Source organism: Vipera ursinii (genome assembly GCF_947247035.1).
Source record: "Vipera ursinii genome assembly, chromosome: Z".
In the NCBI taxonomy this organism is placed as follows: Eukaryota; Metazoa; Chordata; class Lepidosauria; order Squamata; family Viperidae; genus Vipera; species Vipera ursinii.
In genome coordinates, this window is record NC_139517.1 from 118756705 (window position 1) to 118772470 (window position 15766).

At 37.6% G+C, this 15766-nt stretch overlaps 1 protein-coding gene across 1 annotated transcript in view; it reads left to right on the forward strand.

The window, feature by feature from the left end:
* PTPRN2 (protein tyrosine phosphatase receptor type N2) overlaps positions 1-15766 on the forward strand; it is a gene marked incomplete at its 3' end in the record, with an annotated part of 756267 nt that overhangs the window by 283771 nt on the left and 456730 nt on the right. The window contains exon 11 of the mRNA XM_083376709.1: positions 7744-7823. Within this exon, the coding sequence (XP_083232835.1) occupies positions 7744-7823 (80 nt within the window). The remainder of the gene's footprint in view (positions 1-7743; positions 7824-15766) is intronic.

Below are 15766 nucleotides of genomic sequence, written 5' to 3' on the forward strand. Positions count from 1 at the left end.
TCTTTTTCCATTTTGAATTGTATTTAGGCTATTTAGGTGATCAAGTCTAGTCCTCTGTTCAATGATGTCCCACTCTTGGCGATTTTATGGGCCAAGTATTTCTGACCTGTCCATTTTTGCACTAGTTGAGTTTTTCTATGCTGGATCTCATGTCAGTTTTGATGGTGTCCAGCCACTTTGTTCTTTGGTAGCTGGTTTCCTTTTATCGCTAACTCTTCAAAACATAATTGCTTTCTCCATTGAATTTCCCCACATGACATGGCCAAAATAAGTAAGACAGTTTTGTGATTTTGCCTTCCAATGAATATCTGGTGTTGCTCACTCCAATGCTTGCTTGTTAGCCATCTTTGCTATCCAAGGAATATGCAGGAGCCTTCTCTAGCACCACAGCTCAAAAAAGTCAATTTTGTTCCTATTTTGCTTTTTCAAAGTCTAACTTCCCCAACCATAGGTTGGAACATATGTGGAACACAATATTGTGGACTAACCTGCATTTGGTTGCCAAGCTGATGTCCTTGCTTTTCTGTATTTGGCTCATGTTCATCATTGCTGTGTGGCTCAGTACAGTCCACCATTTTATTTCTGGGCTGTCTTCCCTGCTTTGAGTGATTTGGGGTTCTAGGAAAGTGAATTTTTCCATGAAGTCTTTCTCTTCATCATCAGTTTCCATTTTGATGTTTCTATTCATTGCAGTGGTCATGAGTTTCGTCTTTCTGATATTCAGAAAGATACCTAAATTCTTACTTTCTTCCTTGATTTTCTTGATCAGATGTTCCAAGCCTTCTTTGATTCCTGGAAGTAGATTTGTATCTTCAGTATATTGAAGACTGATGTTGTTTCTTCCTCCAATTTTTACCTCAATAATTTCTTGATTCTTCAAGACCTAGCTTTTTCATGATCATTTCAGCATATAGTTCAAATAAAAAAGAGTCTTTGTTAACTTGGGCAATGACCAGTCCTGTATAGGATTCTTTTTCTGTCATAGTTAATGGGTTTGTGGATACTCTTAGTCTGGCTCCTTTGTTGAGACCTGTCTGGCTTGGATGACCCTTCTGATATACTTTTAGGTGGTATACTTCAAACATAGCTCTCAACTTTAATGGAACACACAAGCTCCTCTCCTGCAACAAGGAAGTATCCATATGGAGGGGCTTCTGCAATGAAAGAATTCAAATTAAACCATCAGAGATAGTTGCCTGGCCTCTGGTTGAACATATACATTGAAAAGATCTCCCTAGTTCCATTGTTGACCAACTCTTAGATTTCCCTACTAGCCAGTGAGAATTTGCACTTTGCAATATGGAACAACAACTACAACAATAACAATAACAGAGATACCATTTCAGATGCTTGAAAAATGCTATCATATTCTCTCTGTACAGACCTCAATCTTCTCCTGTCATTTCAGACATAATCTGTCTCCTTCCGTACGTATGACCAAACCCATGACTATCCCTTTTGACCCACTTTCAATCTATTCTTCTTAAATATGGCTTTTTCTTAAAGTGTTCTCTCCAGACCTAAACAGAGTATTTGAGGTGAGAATTGATCAGTTCAAAATACAGTAAAGCTCTTACCTACTTTGTTTTGAGTTATAAGACAAAACATAAAAAAGAACATTGAGAAGTTTTTCATCTTTTAAGAGTCCCAAATTGAAAAACTAGAGTGTCTTGTTGAAATCTCTTATTTACGTTTTTTCAACTGGAAGAAGATTTAAGGGGGGGGGAAGCTGCATTTTTTGCATATCAAATGTACAGAAATTTAATTATTGCTCTGAACTGTAGAATGGTCCATGAAAGAAATCATTATCACCAGAAAGACGATGTATTTTAAATCAGTATTTCAAAGCATACGTAAATCTGGCTGCAATACTAGAAAGTAGGAAGAATACTTGAATAATAAAAAATCTAGCTAGTCCATAGTCTGGTTTCTATTGATGGTTGGTTCAATCAGCTCTTGCAAGTCAATATAGTGTAACTAGGCTCCAGGATGACATTTATCCTGGGTGTCATAAATTCACACCAGTTTCTTGAATTAGCCCTAGTAACTCACAAGTAACTTGTGCAGTTCTTTAAGAACTGCAATTAAGTGCAGTTAGGAACTGTAATTAAATGAGCAAATGAACATGTGCTTTGCATCAGCTTTTAAACAAGTCTATGGGTAATTCTAGGTAAAGAATAGTGTAATAATCCAATTGTGAGGTTGTTAAAATATGAAGAATAAACTGAAACTAGTCAGAGCATTCCTTGTTCCTGAGCCCCTCTGTACTTTGAGTGGAATCAAGAAGATCCTCAAACCATTGATACATCCCTTCAGGTACCATGCTACATTATGTATAAAAAGCCAACTTCCTAATTACTAACCTGAGAATCACATACACAGAAATTCTGACATGCCTGAATTCAGCTTCAGTTTGTTGGCCTTGATATAGTCCAATTGTTAAAGCCCACCCCTTCCATAGTAGAGATTCATTATGAGCTAAATCTTTCCTTTTGGATAAAGGGCACTAGGTTGAATGCCCAAGTAATAAAAAAGAGGGTGCAATGACTCAGTGGTTAAAGACACTAAGCTTTTCAGTTGGAAAGCTGGCAGCCTGGTTCGACTTGAGCGTCATGCAGTCGAGTGAGCTCCTGTTCCTTGCCCCAGCTCCTGCCAACCTAGCCATGCAAAGGCAAGTGGAGAAATAGATATAACTTTGGTTGGAAGATAACAGTATTCTGTGTGCCTCAGTGTACAGTCATGCCAGTGACATGACTATGGAATTGTCTATGGACAATGCTGTCTCTCTCAACTAGGAAATGGTGATAAGCACTGCCTCCTAGAGTTGGACATGATTGGAAAGGGAAACTGTTGCATTTAATAAATAATAAACTCTACCCTGCAAACAGATACCAAGCATTTGCACAGCTTTGCCTGATTTGAGTAAAAAGTGAATAGAGATAAGTATCATCTCTATTCTGAAGACATTACGTTCCACATTTTTGAATGACTATCTATTTGATCTCCATGTAGATACTGAACAGTAATGTAAACATTGCAGATCTAAAATAATCTACGCTCCCACTTTTTAGTAACTCTCCTAATAATTTATGGAATTTAAATTAAGCAAAGAGTAGACATAATGTGTCTCCTTTTAAATACAGTTATTATTTCTCCCTTCTGAACTTTCCATTAGAAGCCATCAATAAAATGCATTTTGGAGGCTTTTCATTATTTGCTATGTCATGGGTTGGGGGGGAGGGGGGAGGTTGAAAATGGAAGAGCAGTCTGGGTGAGGAAACTTTTCTATTTCCACTGTTGATTGATAAAAATAAGGCAGAAAAATTGAAAAAAATTCTTCAATTATACTTGTTGTTGTTAGCTGCGAAGTCGTCTCCGACCCATTGTGACCCTATGGACAATGTTCCTCCAGGCCTTCCTGTCCTCTACCATCTTCTGGAGTCCATTTAAGCTCACACCTACTGCTTCAGTGACTCCATCCAGCCACCTCATTCTCTGTTGTCCCCTTCTTCTCTTGCCCTCAATCTTTCCCAGCATTAGGCTCTTCTCCAGTGAGTCCTTCCTTCTCATTAGGTGGCCACAGTATTTGAGTTTCAACTTCAGGATCTGGCCTTCTAAAGAGCAGTCAGGGTTGATCTCCTCTAGGACTGACCGGTTTGATCGCCTTACAGTCCAAGAGACTCGCAGGAGTCTTCTCCAGCACCACAGTTCAAAGGCCTCAATTCTTTGGCGCTCAGCCTTTTTCATGGTCCAGCTTTCACTGCCATACATTGCATCAATTATACTAGTAGGTCATTAAAAAAGAGGAAAATGTTTAGGGATTAATTGGAAGGAGAGAAATAGAAAAGGAAAGGAAATTGTATGTATGCCCATGAAAGTTTACAGAGCTTAGAGGCTGGCTTATTTGCCAGATATATGGTGTATTTTGAGATACTTGAATCTGGTGGCTCTTATTTTATTTTCCAGTGCAGGAAATGATTACTAGAAATTTGCTCATTTGGTAAAAAACAGTATTGAGCCAAATTATGCAGAAATATTTTTAGCCGTAGCTAAAATAAGGTCTAGACTCCAGATCTGAGTTATTATACCTTTTTTGATACTATTGTAATAGTGAGTTCCCATACAAAAATCAGAAATGATTTACCATAAAATTTGGTGGCCGGGAAATAAACCTTTGTGACTTAATTATAGATTTGTAATTCATGGATAGCATTTGTTTTAGGTATATTTAATTTTTGCAGGTATAATATGTGTACATGATACACATAGTTTTATCAATATTTTCTCTAAGAATGAACTTCCTGTGGTCTGCAGATCGGAAGTGAAATGCACCACAACATTTCATCCCATGTTAATGTGGTATATTTGGGACTGGAGAAGCTTAAAGTTTAGGTCCAATCTCAGTCATGGAAGTTCATTGAAAGACACATTGGTTTAAATAAGTTAGAAGCTAATGTAGCCACTGAAGAAGCAAAACTTGTCTTCATTATTTACAATCCCTTCCTATCAATTGTCTTTTCCAGGCTGGTTGGAACTTTTAAAAGCCCATCCCTCACTGGAGTTAGAGGCACTAGCACTTTGTATCATGCCTCCACTTATAAATAAAAGATAGCCTGTCCAGTTCTATCCATTATTGCATCTTTTTTAATAAACTCAGTGGTGAAAAATGATCTCTTCTCAACAATTACAATGACTTTACATAACATGACATGGCATAACTTCCTCATGACATCATTGAGCAGATGATTCAAAGAATATACAGTACTAGCAATACTTGGCATATAACCATTAATATAAAATAGCTTATTTTGTGTAATAACATCTTGAAACCCACAACATCATTTTGATGTCATTGTATCTTCTTTTAAAAGCTATTAGCAATTTCAGCAGTCAGACCTGGTTAATGCTTAGATGGGAGTCCATCAGAGAATGCCACAACTAAAGGCAAGATTGATTTTTGTTTTGTAATGAATGAAAACTGAACCAAAATTATTGTGTAGTGAGTTCAGAAGAGTAGGAATGATGCCAGGCAGTGGAGTACAGTCAAAACAGCTCTTTAGTTAGTGACCATAACTGTACTGAGGGGTTAGGGGGAACTTGCACTCTTTATATACCATTCTGAGTAAACAACCAACCAATCAGATTGAACCTAAATCTCCTGCCATAATTGACTCCCGCAAAAACGTTACAGTTCAATTGCAAGTGCTTAGGAGTTTCTTAAAACCTTAATACACAACACCCCTTCCCCTTTTAAGGATTAAACAATATAACTTATGCAACATATTTACACTTCCACTTCCTCATTCAGACTAATGTGGAGGATTGACCACATAGTCAGCAAGGTAAGCGGGTGGACTATGAGGCCATGATGAACATCTTAGGGGTTTGGTAGGCGTGCCCTGAAAGTCCAAGTTCTCCTGCACTGGAGAGTCAGTAGGGAGGCTCTGGCTGACCGTTTCTGGTAGGCCCACCCCAGAGTCAGACCCTGTGGCAGCGTTAGCACAGCGGTCAATGAAGGGTTGCTGATCCGAATGATCAGGAGTCTCCTGATGCAGTTCTGTACCATTGTGGTCCTCCTCAGGCTCGAACTCAAATGTTGGTTGGTGGCTCTGGTAGGGGGAATGCCAAAACATTACAGTTCAATTGCAAATTGCTCGGATTCGGACCGGTCTGGACTCTGGGCAGAGTCTGGCAATCAGGACACGGGCGGTCTTGTCGATATCACCTGGGAGGAGTTTGATTCTGTGACTCCGGAGGAAGTGGACAGGATTATGGGGAGGCTGAGCTCCACCATATGTTTATTGGACCCGTGCCCTTCCTGGCTGGTTTATGCAGCCCGGGAGAGGACACGCAGCTGGTTCCAAGCAGTTATATCAGCTTCTTTGAGTGAGGGTACCTTCCCTGCCGTCTTGAAAGAGGTGGTGGTGAGGCCTCTCCTCAAGAAGCCTGCCTTGGACCCAGCTGTATTGAACAACTTTCGTCCGGTCTCCAACCTTTGCTTTCTTGCGAAGGTTGTTGAGAGTGTGGTGGCGCATCAGCTCCCTCTGGTCCTGGATGAAGCGGATTATCTAGACCCGTACCAATCGGGTTTCAGGCCCGGGCACAGCACGGAGACGGCATTGGTCGCGCTGGTGAATGATCTCTGGAGGGCTCGGGACAGGGGTCATTCCTCTGTTCTAGTCCTATTAGACCTCTCAGCGGCTTTCGATACCATCGACCATGGTATCCTGCTGCAGCGTCTCAGGGGATTGGGAGTGGGAGGCACGGTCTTACAGTGGTTCTCCTCCTATCTCCAGGGACGCTCGCAGTCAGTGTTGACAGGAGGGCAGAGGTCGACCGCGAGGTCTCTCATTTGTGGAGTTCCTCAGGGGTCGGTCCTCTCGCCTCTCCTGTTCAACATCTACATGAAACCGCTGGGTGAGATCATTCGTGGCTTTGGAGTTGGGTATCATCAGTATGCTGATGATACCCAGCTTTTTCTTTCGACCCCAAACCACCCCAGTGATGCCCTCAACGTGATGTCCCATTGCCTGGAGGTGGTTCGGGTCTGGATGGGGAGGAACAGACTTCAACTCAACCCCGACAAGACCGAGTGGCTTTGCATAACTTCATCCCGGATCTATTCGGATATTCCATCTCTTTCTATGGGGGTGAATTATTACCCCCCGTAGATAGGGCTCGCAACTTGGGAGTCCTCCTAGATTCACGGCTCACCTTGGAAGATCACATGGTGGCTGTGACTAGGGGGGCTTTCGCCCAGGTTCGCCTGGTGCGCCAGTTGCGGCCCTATCTAAGCCGGGATGATTTATGCACGGTCACTCATGTGCTCGTGACCTCTCGTCTAGACTACTGCAACGCTCTCTACATGGGGCTTCCCTTGAGGACCACCCGGAGGCTCCAACTGGTACAGAATGCAGCCGCGAGAGTTGTGTTGGGAGTCTCCCGATACTCCCATGTCACACCTCTGCTCCGTGAGCTGCATTGGTTACCAGTTGTCTTCCGGGTGAGATTCAAGGTACTAGTAATGGTGTTTAAAGCCCTACATGGCAGGGGTCCGGAGTACCTCAGGGAACACCTGCTGCCGGCGTCTACTTCCCTCCGCCCTGTGCGTTCCCACAGAGAGGGCCTCCTCAGGGTGCCACCGGTCAGAGAATGTCGACTGGTGGCCCCCAGGGGGAGATCCTTCTCTGTGGGTGCCCCGGAGCTATGGAACCAGTTACCGGTTGAGCTCCGGACGGCGCCCGATCTTCACTCCTTTCGCCGCGATCTGAAAACATACTTGTTCGAGCAAGCCGGCCTGGCCTGAGGGGGAATTGGTGGGGTTTTTACTATTCTTATTGGGGTTTTTAGTATGTATTAATTGTATTTTTAATTGGGCATGTGTTTAATCACTTTTTATCTTTTGTAATTTCTGTGTTTTATTCTTGCCCTGTACACCGCCCTGAGTCCTTCGGGAGAAGGGCGGTATAGAAATATTAATAAATTAAATTAAATTAAATTAAATTAAATTAAATTAAATGCTTAGGAGTTTCTTAAAACCTTAATACACAACAAAAATTCTAGTTTCTTTTCATTTGTAATGAAGTTATGCACCCTAATTTTAGTGAGAGTGTTAAAAATGATTTACACTTTTTAGTTCTGTATCTAAAAAAGGAAAGTAAAAGGGCATGGTTATCTTTGGACAGATATATATATATTATTTTTCTTGGTTACCAATTGCTTGTTTTAACTCCCTTTTTGTAGCATGTTGGGGCCAGCTGTGACCTTTAAAGTGCACCCAAATTCTCTCGGTATCACCACTGCTGATGTTGTCAGAATAGCAGGTAAGAATCCTTATTTTTGAATGCAACCATTTTCCACCTGTCATTTAAATTAGAAAGACAGTCACGGTAACAAGAAAATTCTTCTTATCAGAAGATTGATGTTTAATGAATAGGCTTTTGAAGAGGTGGTGGTAGCTGAAATAGAACATCTTAAGTGTAACACCTCTCATTCAGATAGAAATGCTGGACATTTCCTTGTTTGTGAAAGAACTGAATTAAATGGAGAGGGAGTCTTGGATATAATAGTGAAAGAGAACTCATAATGTTGTATATGAAGAAAAAAAATCTACTCTTTAATGAATATTTGATCTTGGTGACCTCCAACTTGTATAATTGCATAGCACAGAAGAAGAATGGTTACAATTAAGTTTTTATTTCTGGAGTATAGAGGCCATAACCGTGTTTTTGCTGTCAAATTAACAATTTCCCATGACCTACATGTGGTAAGTACTACAAACTGACAACTAAATCTCCTTCTTGAAAAGAGGTACAGCAAAGCACTCTAGATTTGATTACAGACATTCTGGAATCTAGTCTTAATTGTAAATTGTTTTCTTAACAAAATCATGCTTGGAATTCTACTTGACTATATTGAGATGGTCTGTGCTTTTTATTGGCTTCTACTGGCATACATTAATTAGTTGTTCAATGCTGTATCTTCTCTGGGTTTTAGCTTATAAGGAATAGCATAACTATATTACATTAAATTATCACATGCTGATCTAGATGTTGTTTTCTCGTTTGTATTTCTGAAGTCTGCTGTAATTTGTTTCTGTACACCTACAAAAGGGCAGTCAATGTTTTTAGTCTTTCTCTTGATATTTTTGTAGTTCAGACATCTTCTATTTCTTATGGCTGCCTCATGTGCCTCCATAACAGCCTCTTGGCCATAGAATGAAACTGCCTAAAATAATCAAAATGATATGAACGAAAATAACATTATAGCTTATAGAAACTTTATTTCTACTGGATTTTGCCATTGCCAGTTTTTTGCTGCAATTTTTCCAAAACTCATTTGCTAGTTATGTATGTATGATGGGTCAAGAAACAGAAGGAATTATCTCATCGAATCTTGAACATTAACATTAGAATGTTAAAGGATAGCCCAGCATAAGTATTTTTCAGACTATATGAAAAAATTGTCTTTCCAGATACCAGATTTTATGTAGAATGATGAAATATAGCCAATATACAACTTGCAAACCAAACATATCTATAGGTTATCTTTGCAGCAGTAAAACAACAATTGTTACTATTATTTGGTATAGAAAGATTAAAACAAGAGATATTTAAAAGTCTATTTTACGAGCTGTATTTAACAGATATGTCTATGGGGCATGATTAAGGGAAAATGTCAAGTTGAAATACATACAACTAATCAAGAATATTTATTTTTATATGTCTATCACATAAAAAATGTGGAACTTCAGTTGTACTATGACAGCCATTTTTTATTATTTTTATTATTAGATTATTTTATCTATTTGTTTATATTTATATATCAGTTCAAAATGGCAAACATAACTAATTCTCCTGCTCCTGTTTTTCCCACAACAACAATATTGTGAAGTGGTTTGGGCTGAAAGAGAGTGAGTAGCCCAAAGTCAGTGAGTTGACTTTCATGCCCAAGGTGGGATTAGAATTTAGTCTCCTGGTTTGTATGTCAGCGTCTTCACTGCTATATCATTCTGACTCTCTATTTTGATCATACTGTATGGATATTCTTAGTTAGTATGTAAAATTTGTGCAAATCTCCTGAAAAGCCATTGAAATGTGAACCGTGTACAGCAAGGTTCATGGGTGGATTTCTTGCTTAAGAAAAGAGTATTGTGTTTACTACTGAAAACATTGCAACAAACAATCTAATGGATTTTCATACTGTATTTGATTGCTAGTAGATAGCCAGGTATAAATCCTGACAATTTAACAGATCCATCAAGGCCATTTTTGTAAATGTATGATAGAGGAAAGGCTCAGAAAACATTTTTAATCTTGTAATCATAAGAAATGTCAAAATTCTATAAATATGGAAATTGTTTATGTTATGACATTTGCAAAATTTGCCATAAAAATGGAGAATGACACTAAGAGAAAAATACACTAAACCCTAAATCTATCTTTTTCCAGATATTTGCTGACTCCAAATTAAGTTGTTGTTAATTAGAAATTATGTGTGGAATTGAACTTACCGATATTATATTGACCACTTGTCTTGCTTAGCCAGGAAAATATTTTCTAGCTTGACAAAGACCCTTGTAACCTAGTTCCAAGATCTTGGAAATCTTCTAAGGTTTTCCTGTCTCCTCTAGAAATTGATTATCAACAATATTGGAAGCACTGCTGTACTTAACATAAAACAACAATATGCATTTATTAAAGGTTGTGTCACTTATTTTCTTTGGTTCCCCTTTAAGCTGACCTAAATGTAGATAACTATTGTCAATAAGACAAATTTTCTCTCTGTGGGACAGTCCTATAGATCTTGTAGATATATTATTCTATGTGCAATTATAGTTTGCATAATAGCTTGTGCATATAGCAATTACATTTGGGAATCTTATCCTTCCATTTTAAATTACCTATCTACAAATTATATTAAATTGAAACACATATCACCTTGGGGTATATCTTCTTCCAAAGATGATGTTTTCAAAGAAACAATAAACTTATTAAAACAGCTGTAGTCAATAATGAAAGTGGCAATACATGAAGATAATTACAAAAAAATATGTTATATTTTACTTACATTTTCTGTAGTTTTTTATCATCCTGAATTAAAATGTTAATTATATAAGACATTTTCTGTAGTTTTTATCATCCTGAATTAAAATGTTAATTATATAAAGCCTCCCAATGTACTAAATACTGAGTTTTACCTTTATCATAGTATCTTTATCTGCTGTAATGCAAATTTATTTATTTATGTAGCTGTCTCACTTCATGTGATTTTGGGAGGCTCACACAATTAAAAGAAAAAACAAACAAATCAAGAATTCTACCATTAAAATCAATTAAAACAGTTAAAAATAATTTAGAAGTGCCCATTTCAACATAATAGAGCTTTTTAAAGTTAATTATTGAGTAAATTATTGGTAATTTGGCGGTGAGAAATTCAGATTATGAATGGATTGCTAAGACTTTATCTTTAAACTGGTCCAGATCAGTACAGCTTGTGTTCAATTATTAATTTCCTAACATACTCATATTTTCTCTTTTCATATTAGTGAATCACAACAGTCAACCATCTTTCCAGCTCCTCTTACAACTGAAAAAAACATTGCTGCTTTAAGAATCATATGAACATTAATGAATTGATTTTCTTAAAGCACTAATGTTTATATTTCTGGTTCACCAGATTTCAGTGCATAGCAGTAAGTTTCCTTGCTTGCACAAGTCTGAAGGCATTCTGAATAGCAATAGCATTTAGACTTTTATACCACTCCACAGTGCTTTATGACATTCTTTGAGCTGCTTAAAATGTCAGCATATTGCTCCCAACAATCTGGGTCCTCATTTTACCAACCTAGGAAGGGTGGAAGTCTGAGTCAACCTTTAGCTGGTCAGGATTGAACTCCTGCCAGTAGGCAGAATTAGCCTGCAATACTACATTCTAACCACTGTGCCATCATGGTTCTGAGTTAATTTTGGAAGCGTGTAAAACCTGAATACAAAGTTTTCCAGGCATTTGTACATTTATGAAACATCAAATTCAGTTTTGAGAATTATTCACTATGTTGCCATGGATAATCCTAAGAAAAGAATAATATTTATACAACTAAAAAACCGGTTTTTGAGAACACTGTATATAATCACATCTTTATTTTTAAAATATATTTTTAAAAAATTAAATCAGCTGAAGTTGAGATCTGTTTTTAAATTGATTGAATTATAGTTATATACATGAGCATTGGAAGAATGAAATTCAGCAGATTTTATTTTACTTTGTTTTATGCTTAGTCGAATTGCAGCTTTTATACCCGTTAGGTATGTGGATGTTTGCCTGATAGCACACATCTTTGAAGAAATAGGATGGAAATAAACATACTTTAAAGCTTTAAATGATTGAAAATCATGCACAGACAACATGCTAATTCTTTATGTGATGGTGTTTACTTTGGGCTCATTACGTAAGTGGCACACAGTAACATTTCCCTATGTTTATCTTCACTGTCATTAGTGAAAGGACATACTGCAGGCAAGCTGTTACTTATTTGAGCTTGGGTTAGCACTGCCAAGAATATGGGTACATGTAAGCCATTCAGAACATTTTTTGCTCTCTTCCTATGTACTTCATTTTGCATTTCTATGTATGTTTTAACAGTGACTAGTAGTGTAATGTACATCCCATGTACTGTAAACAATTCTGGACAAGTTCTTTCAACTATGAATTAACACACTGTCCCAAAGAGATTATGGTCACTCTGGGAGTGTTCTATATATTTACTTGTGGTTATATATAACATAGCAGAAAGCCATTAATATGGTTGCCATGATACAGAAAAGATGTTGAGACTCTAGTCCAGAAAGAGTGCAGAGAAGAGCAGCAAAGATGATTAGAGGCCTGGAGGCTAAAACTAATGAAGAATGGCTGTGGGAACTGGGTATGTCTAGTCTAATGAAGAGAAGGAGGTGACATGATAACAGTGTTCCAATATCTGAGGGGCTCCAAAGCACCTGAAGGCAAGACAAGGAGCAACGGGTGGAAACTTATCAAAGAGAGATCCAACCTATACCTACGTGCAATGTTTGAAGCAATATTTCTGCAGAAAGAAGTATCAATGACTCTTTTCAAACAGAAATGCCAGAAGGCTAAGCTCACATAGCCACTTTAGAATCTTTTGCAAAACGCAGCAATAAGGATCTAAGCCTGGTGATCTGATAACTAATATGCCCACCTCATTCTTATAAAAATAACTACATATCGTCAGCCAAACTGAAGTTAATGCATTAGCAAAGTGGCTTTTCATGAAACTGAACAAGGAGGAAAATCTGCAAAATAAACATTTTTGGTTTGCCATTAGTAGGATACAGCAGTGTATGGTACAGTATACGGTAATTACATATTTTGCTCAAAGCTTGTTTTCTTTTATAACTCAATACCATAAATATGAGGTGACAGCAGTCACAGAAATGGAATACTCATCCAATTAGTCTTATAAATCTTTCTTCTTTAATAAGGATGGATTTGACTGGCAAGAGATCATGGAGTTATGATGTTTAAATGCTGTACAGATTGACAAAACAGTTTTGTATACTAGATCCAACCAAGGGAGTGTAACTCTTGCCAGAGCTTTCTACTTGTTTTAGATCACTTACAAGTAAAGTAGGCAAAAGCTCACCATTACTCCTTCCCAACATCTAAGTAATTAATTTTGACAAGTGTTTGCTAGAGAGAAGGTCATAACTGTCAGCATATAAGATTTATGCTAATCTGCTCAGCTGAAAAATATTCAGGTAGTAAAGTTTTCATTACTTGCATTGACAACAGTAGTGTCACAAACAGGAATATTGTCCTGAATTATGTAGCTGTTTCATTTGGATATATGATAGAGAAGGATATCAGTTGCATATTCTATAATTAGTGGATTATTGATAAATAATATACTTGGTCCTTATTCTCTGTTTATTTTTTGGTAAGCTACATAATTTATATTTAGAACAGTACATGGAAAATATATCTTAAAAAAACCTTTAAAAAACTGCTTTTAAATGAAGTATGAGTGCAGAATACAGAATAACAGAATTGGAAGGGACCCTGGAGGTCATCTACTCTGCTTTTACTGTTACCAACCCACTTTTTGTTGACTTAATTCTCAGCTCTTATTTTTACACTTCCATTCACTACCTTCAAGAGAAAAGATAACAGATTTATTTCTCTGCCATGTATAAATGACTTTCTTACAATCTCTGTTTTTGAACCCAACATTCAAAGGGAATGAATCCTAGCAAGGCCTGTAACTTGAGTGGCAATGTAGATTCTTCCATTAACAGCTACTGATGGTACTTGTTTTTAAATATATGATTTCGAAAGTCTATGATAGGTAGAGGGGCATATATGGAATTTCCATCATTCTTTTACTTAGAACTGTACATATCATCACAAGAGTGGCAAGCTGCTGCAATGTAAGTGAAAGTATCCCTTTGACCCAAAGTACTGAGGTGGAGCACATACCTTATTTGAAAACCACAACTTCTGAAATTATCTACTGGTGGCATATCAAGTGATCAATTGAAATGGAATTTTGTTGAAAAAATTTGCAGGTGATTTTTTTTAATGCCACATATTCTTATAAGGAGCAAAATCTCACTAGATATTTTCTATGATGAAGCTTTTCCGGTGTTAAGTGAATTGATTAGTTGTCCAGAACATTTCTGATGAAAGAGGGATAATCTGTCATACAATAAAATATTCTAGGTTTTTAGCATGGTAATTGAAAGGCAGACCAAGATGAAAAAAATATTCCTCTACCCAGTGCTGATATTTATTTTTTTAATGTATTTTCAAAACTTTAATAAAATGAATTGTATTTTGCCTTCTCTCTCTCTTGGTCTGTCTGTCTCTCTCTCTCTCTGTCTCTGTCTCTCTCTGTCTCTCTCTCTCTGAAATAAACAACTAAGGCTGCCTTAGGGTTTGTGAAGATTGTAATGCTTCTCCTCTCATGGCATAGTTAGATCAATAGGAGTTGTGTGTGATGACACTTTAGCATTCATTAAAGGCAGTTTATGGCATTTTCTTTTAAATTTAAATAAGTTTGCATACTTGTAACACCTGCCTCATTACCATTGTAAACTACAAAAGGTGAAGCTGGCATAAAATATAACTCAGTTTTCCCAAATAATTTATTTTATGGAGAGAATGAGAATTAAAAGAAGCGGAAAATGTTTAACAATATATGTAGTGGCCACTGCTTAAAAAGATGTTATAAGAAAAAGGTGTTGGCAATGGTAGGAATGATAGTAATCCATGCTGGTCTCGGAATATGGCAAAACTGCAATATTTGCGTTTTGAAACGAATACTTCTGTGGGAAACATTAGGAAAGGCACATGACAGCTCTTTTGCTAGTAAACATCTTATTTTGTACCCAACATGATAGTGCCATACAATAAGGCAAATTCACATGGATTATAAGTGAGGGTCCCAATTTTCATTAGGGCAAAGATTGGTATACAGGTTGGTGCTGAAGTTGTTAAAAATCCTGAGATTGCAAACAGAATATTGAACTGACTCTGCTCTTTTCTCTCTTACATTGTACATCAGTGATGCTTTTCCTGTTATTTTTTCCTCTCCTTTGTAATCAATACCACAGTAAATAAGGATGTGTGGGGAAATTCTGAAATAACTCTTGAAGTATATTTTAACTGATTGCTCCCTTAAATGAAGGTTATTGATTCATTTGATTACTTCATCTACAGCATCATCTTTTAGATATCATTTTTGTTCTTATTAAATAAAAATCGATGTTCCCTTGAGTCTGTGTCTAGTTTGCTAGACAACAATAAGGAAGTGGCATGTCATTGCCCCTTTCTGGTATGTTTTTTCAACTTCCCAGTCCAGCTATGGCAGAGGTCTTCAAACTCGGCCCTTTTATGACTCATGGACTTCAACTCCCAGAATTTCTTAGCCAGACATGCTGGCTGAGGAATTCTGGGAGTTGAAGTCCATGAGTCATAAAAGGGCCGAGTTTGAAGACCCCTGAGCTATGGCCTTGTAGTTTCCTGATTCTCAACCATCCAGAAGTAACCTGATTTTATTCTTCTTAGTTTGTCGATTGGCCATCAATTGTGACTTGGCCCTAATACCATTTCCTTAAAGTGAGAAAGCTGTCTTTGTTACATTGCTGCACTAATTAGTCCATGTATCAAAAGGAATAGGGCTTCAGTTGCACCATATTGCCTTTTTTGACCCCCATCAGGTGCATGTGTTGACTTGTCCTTTCTTTTC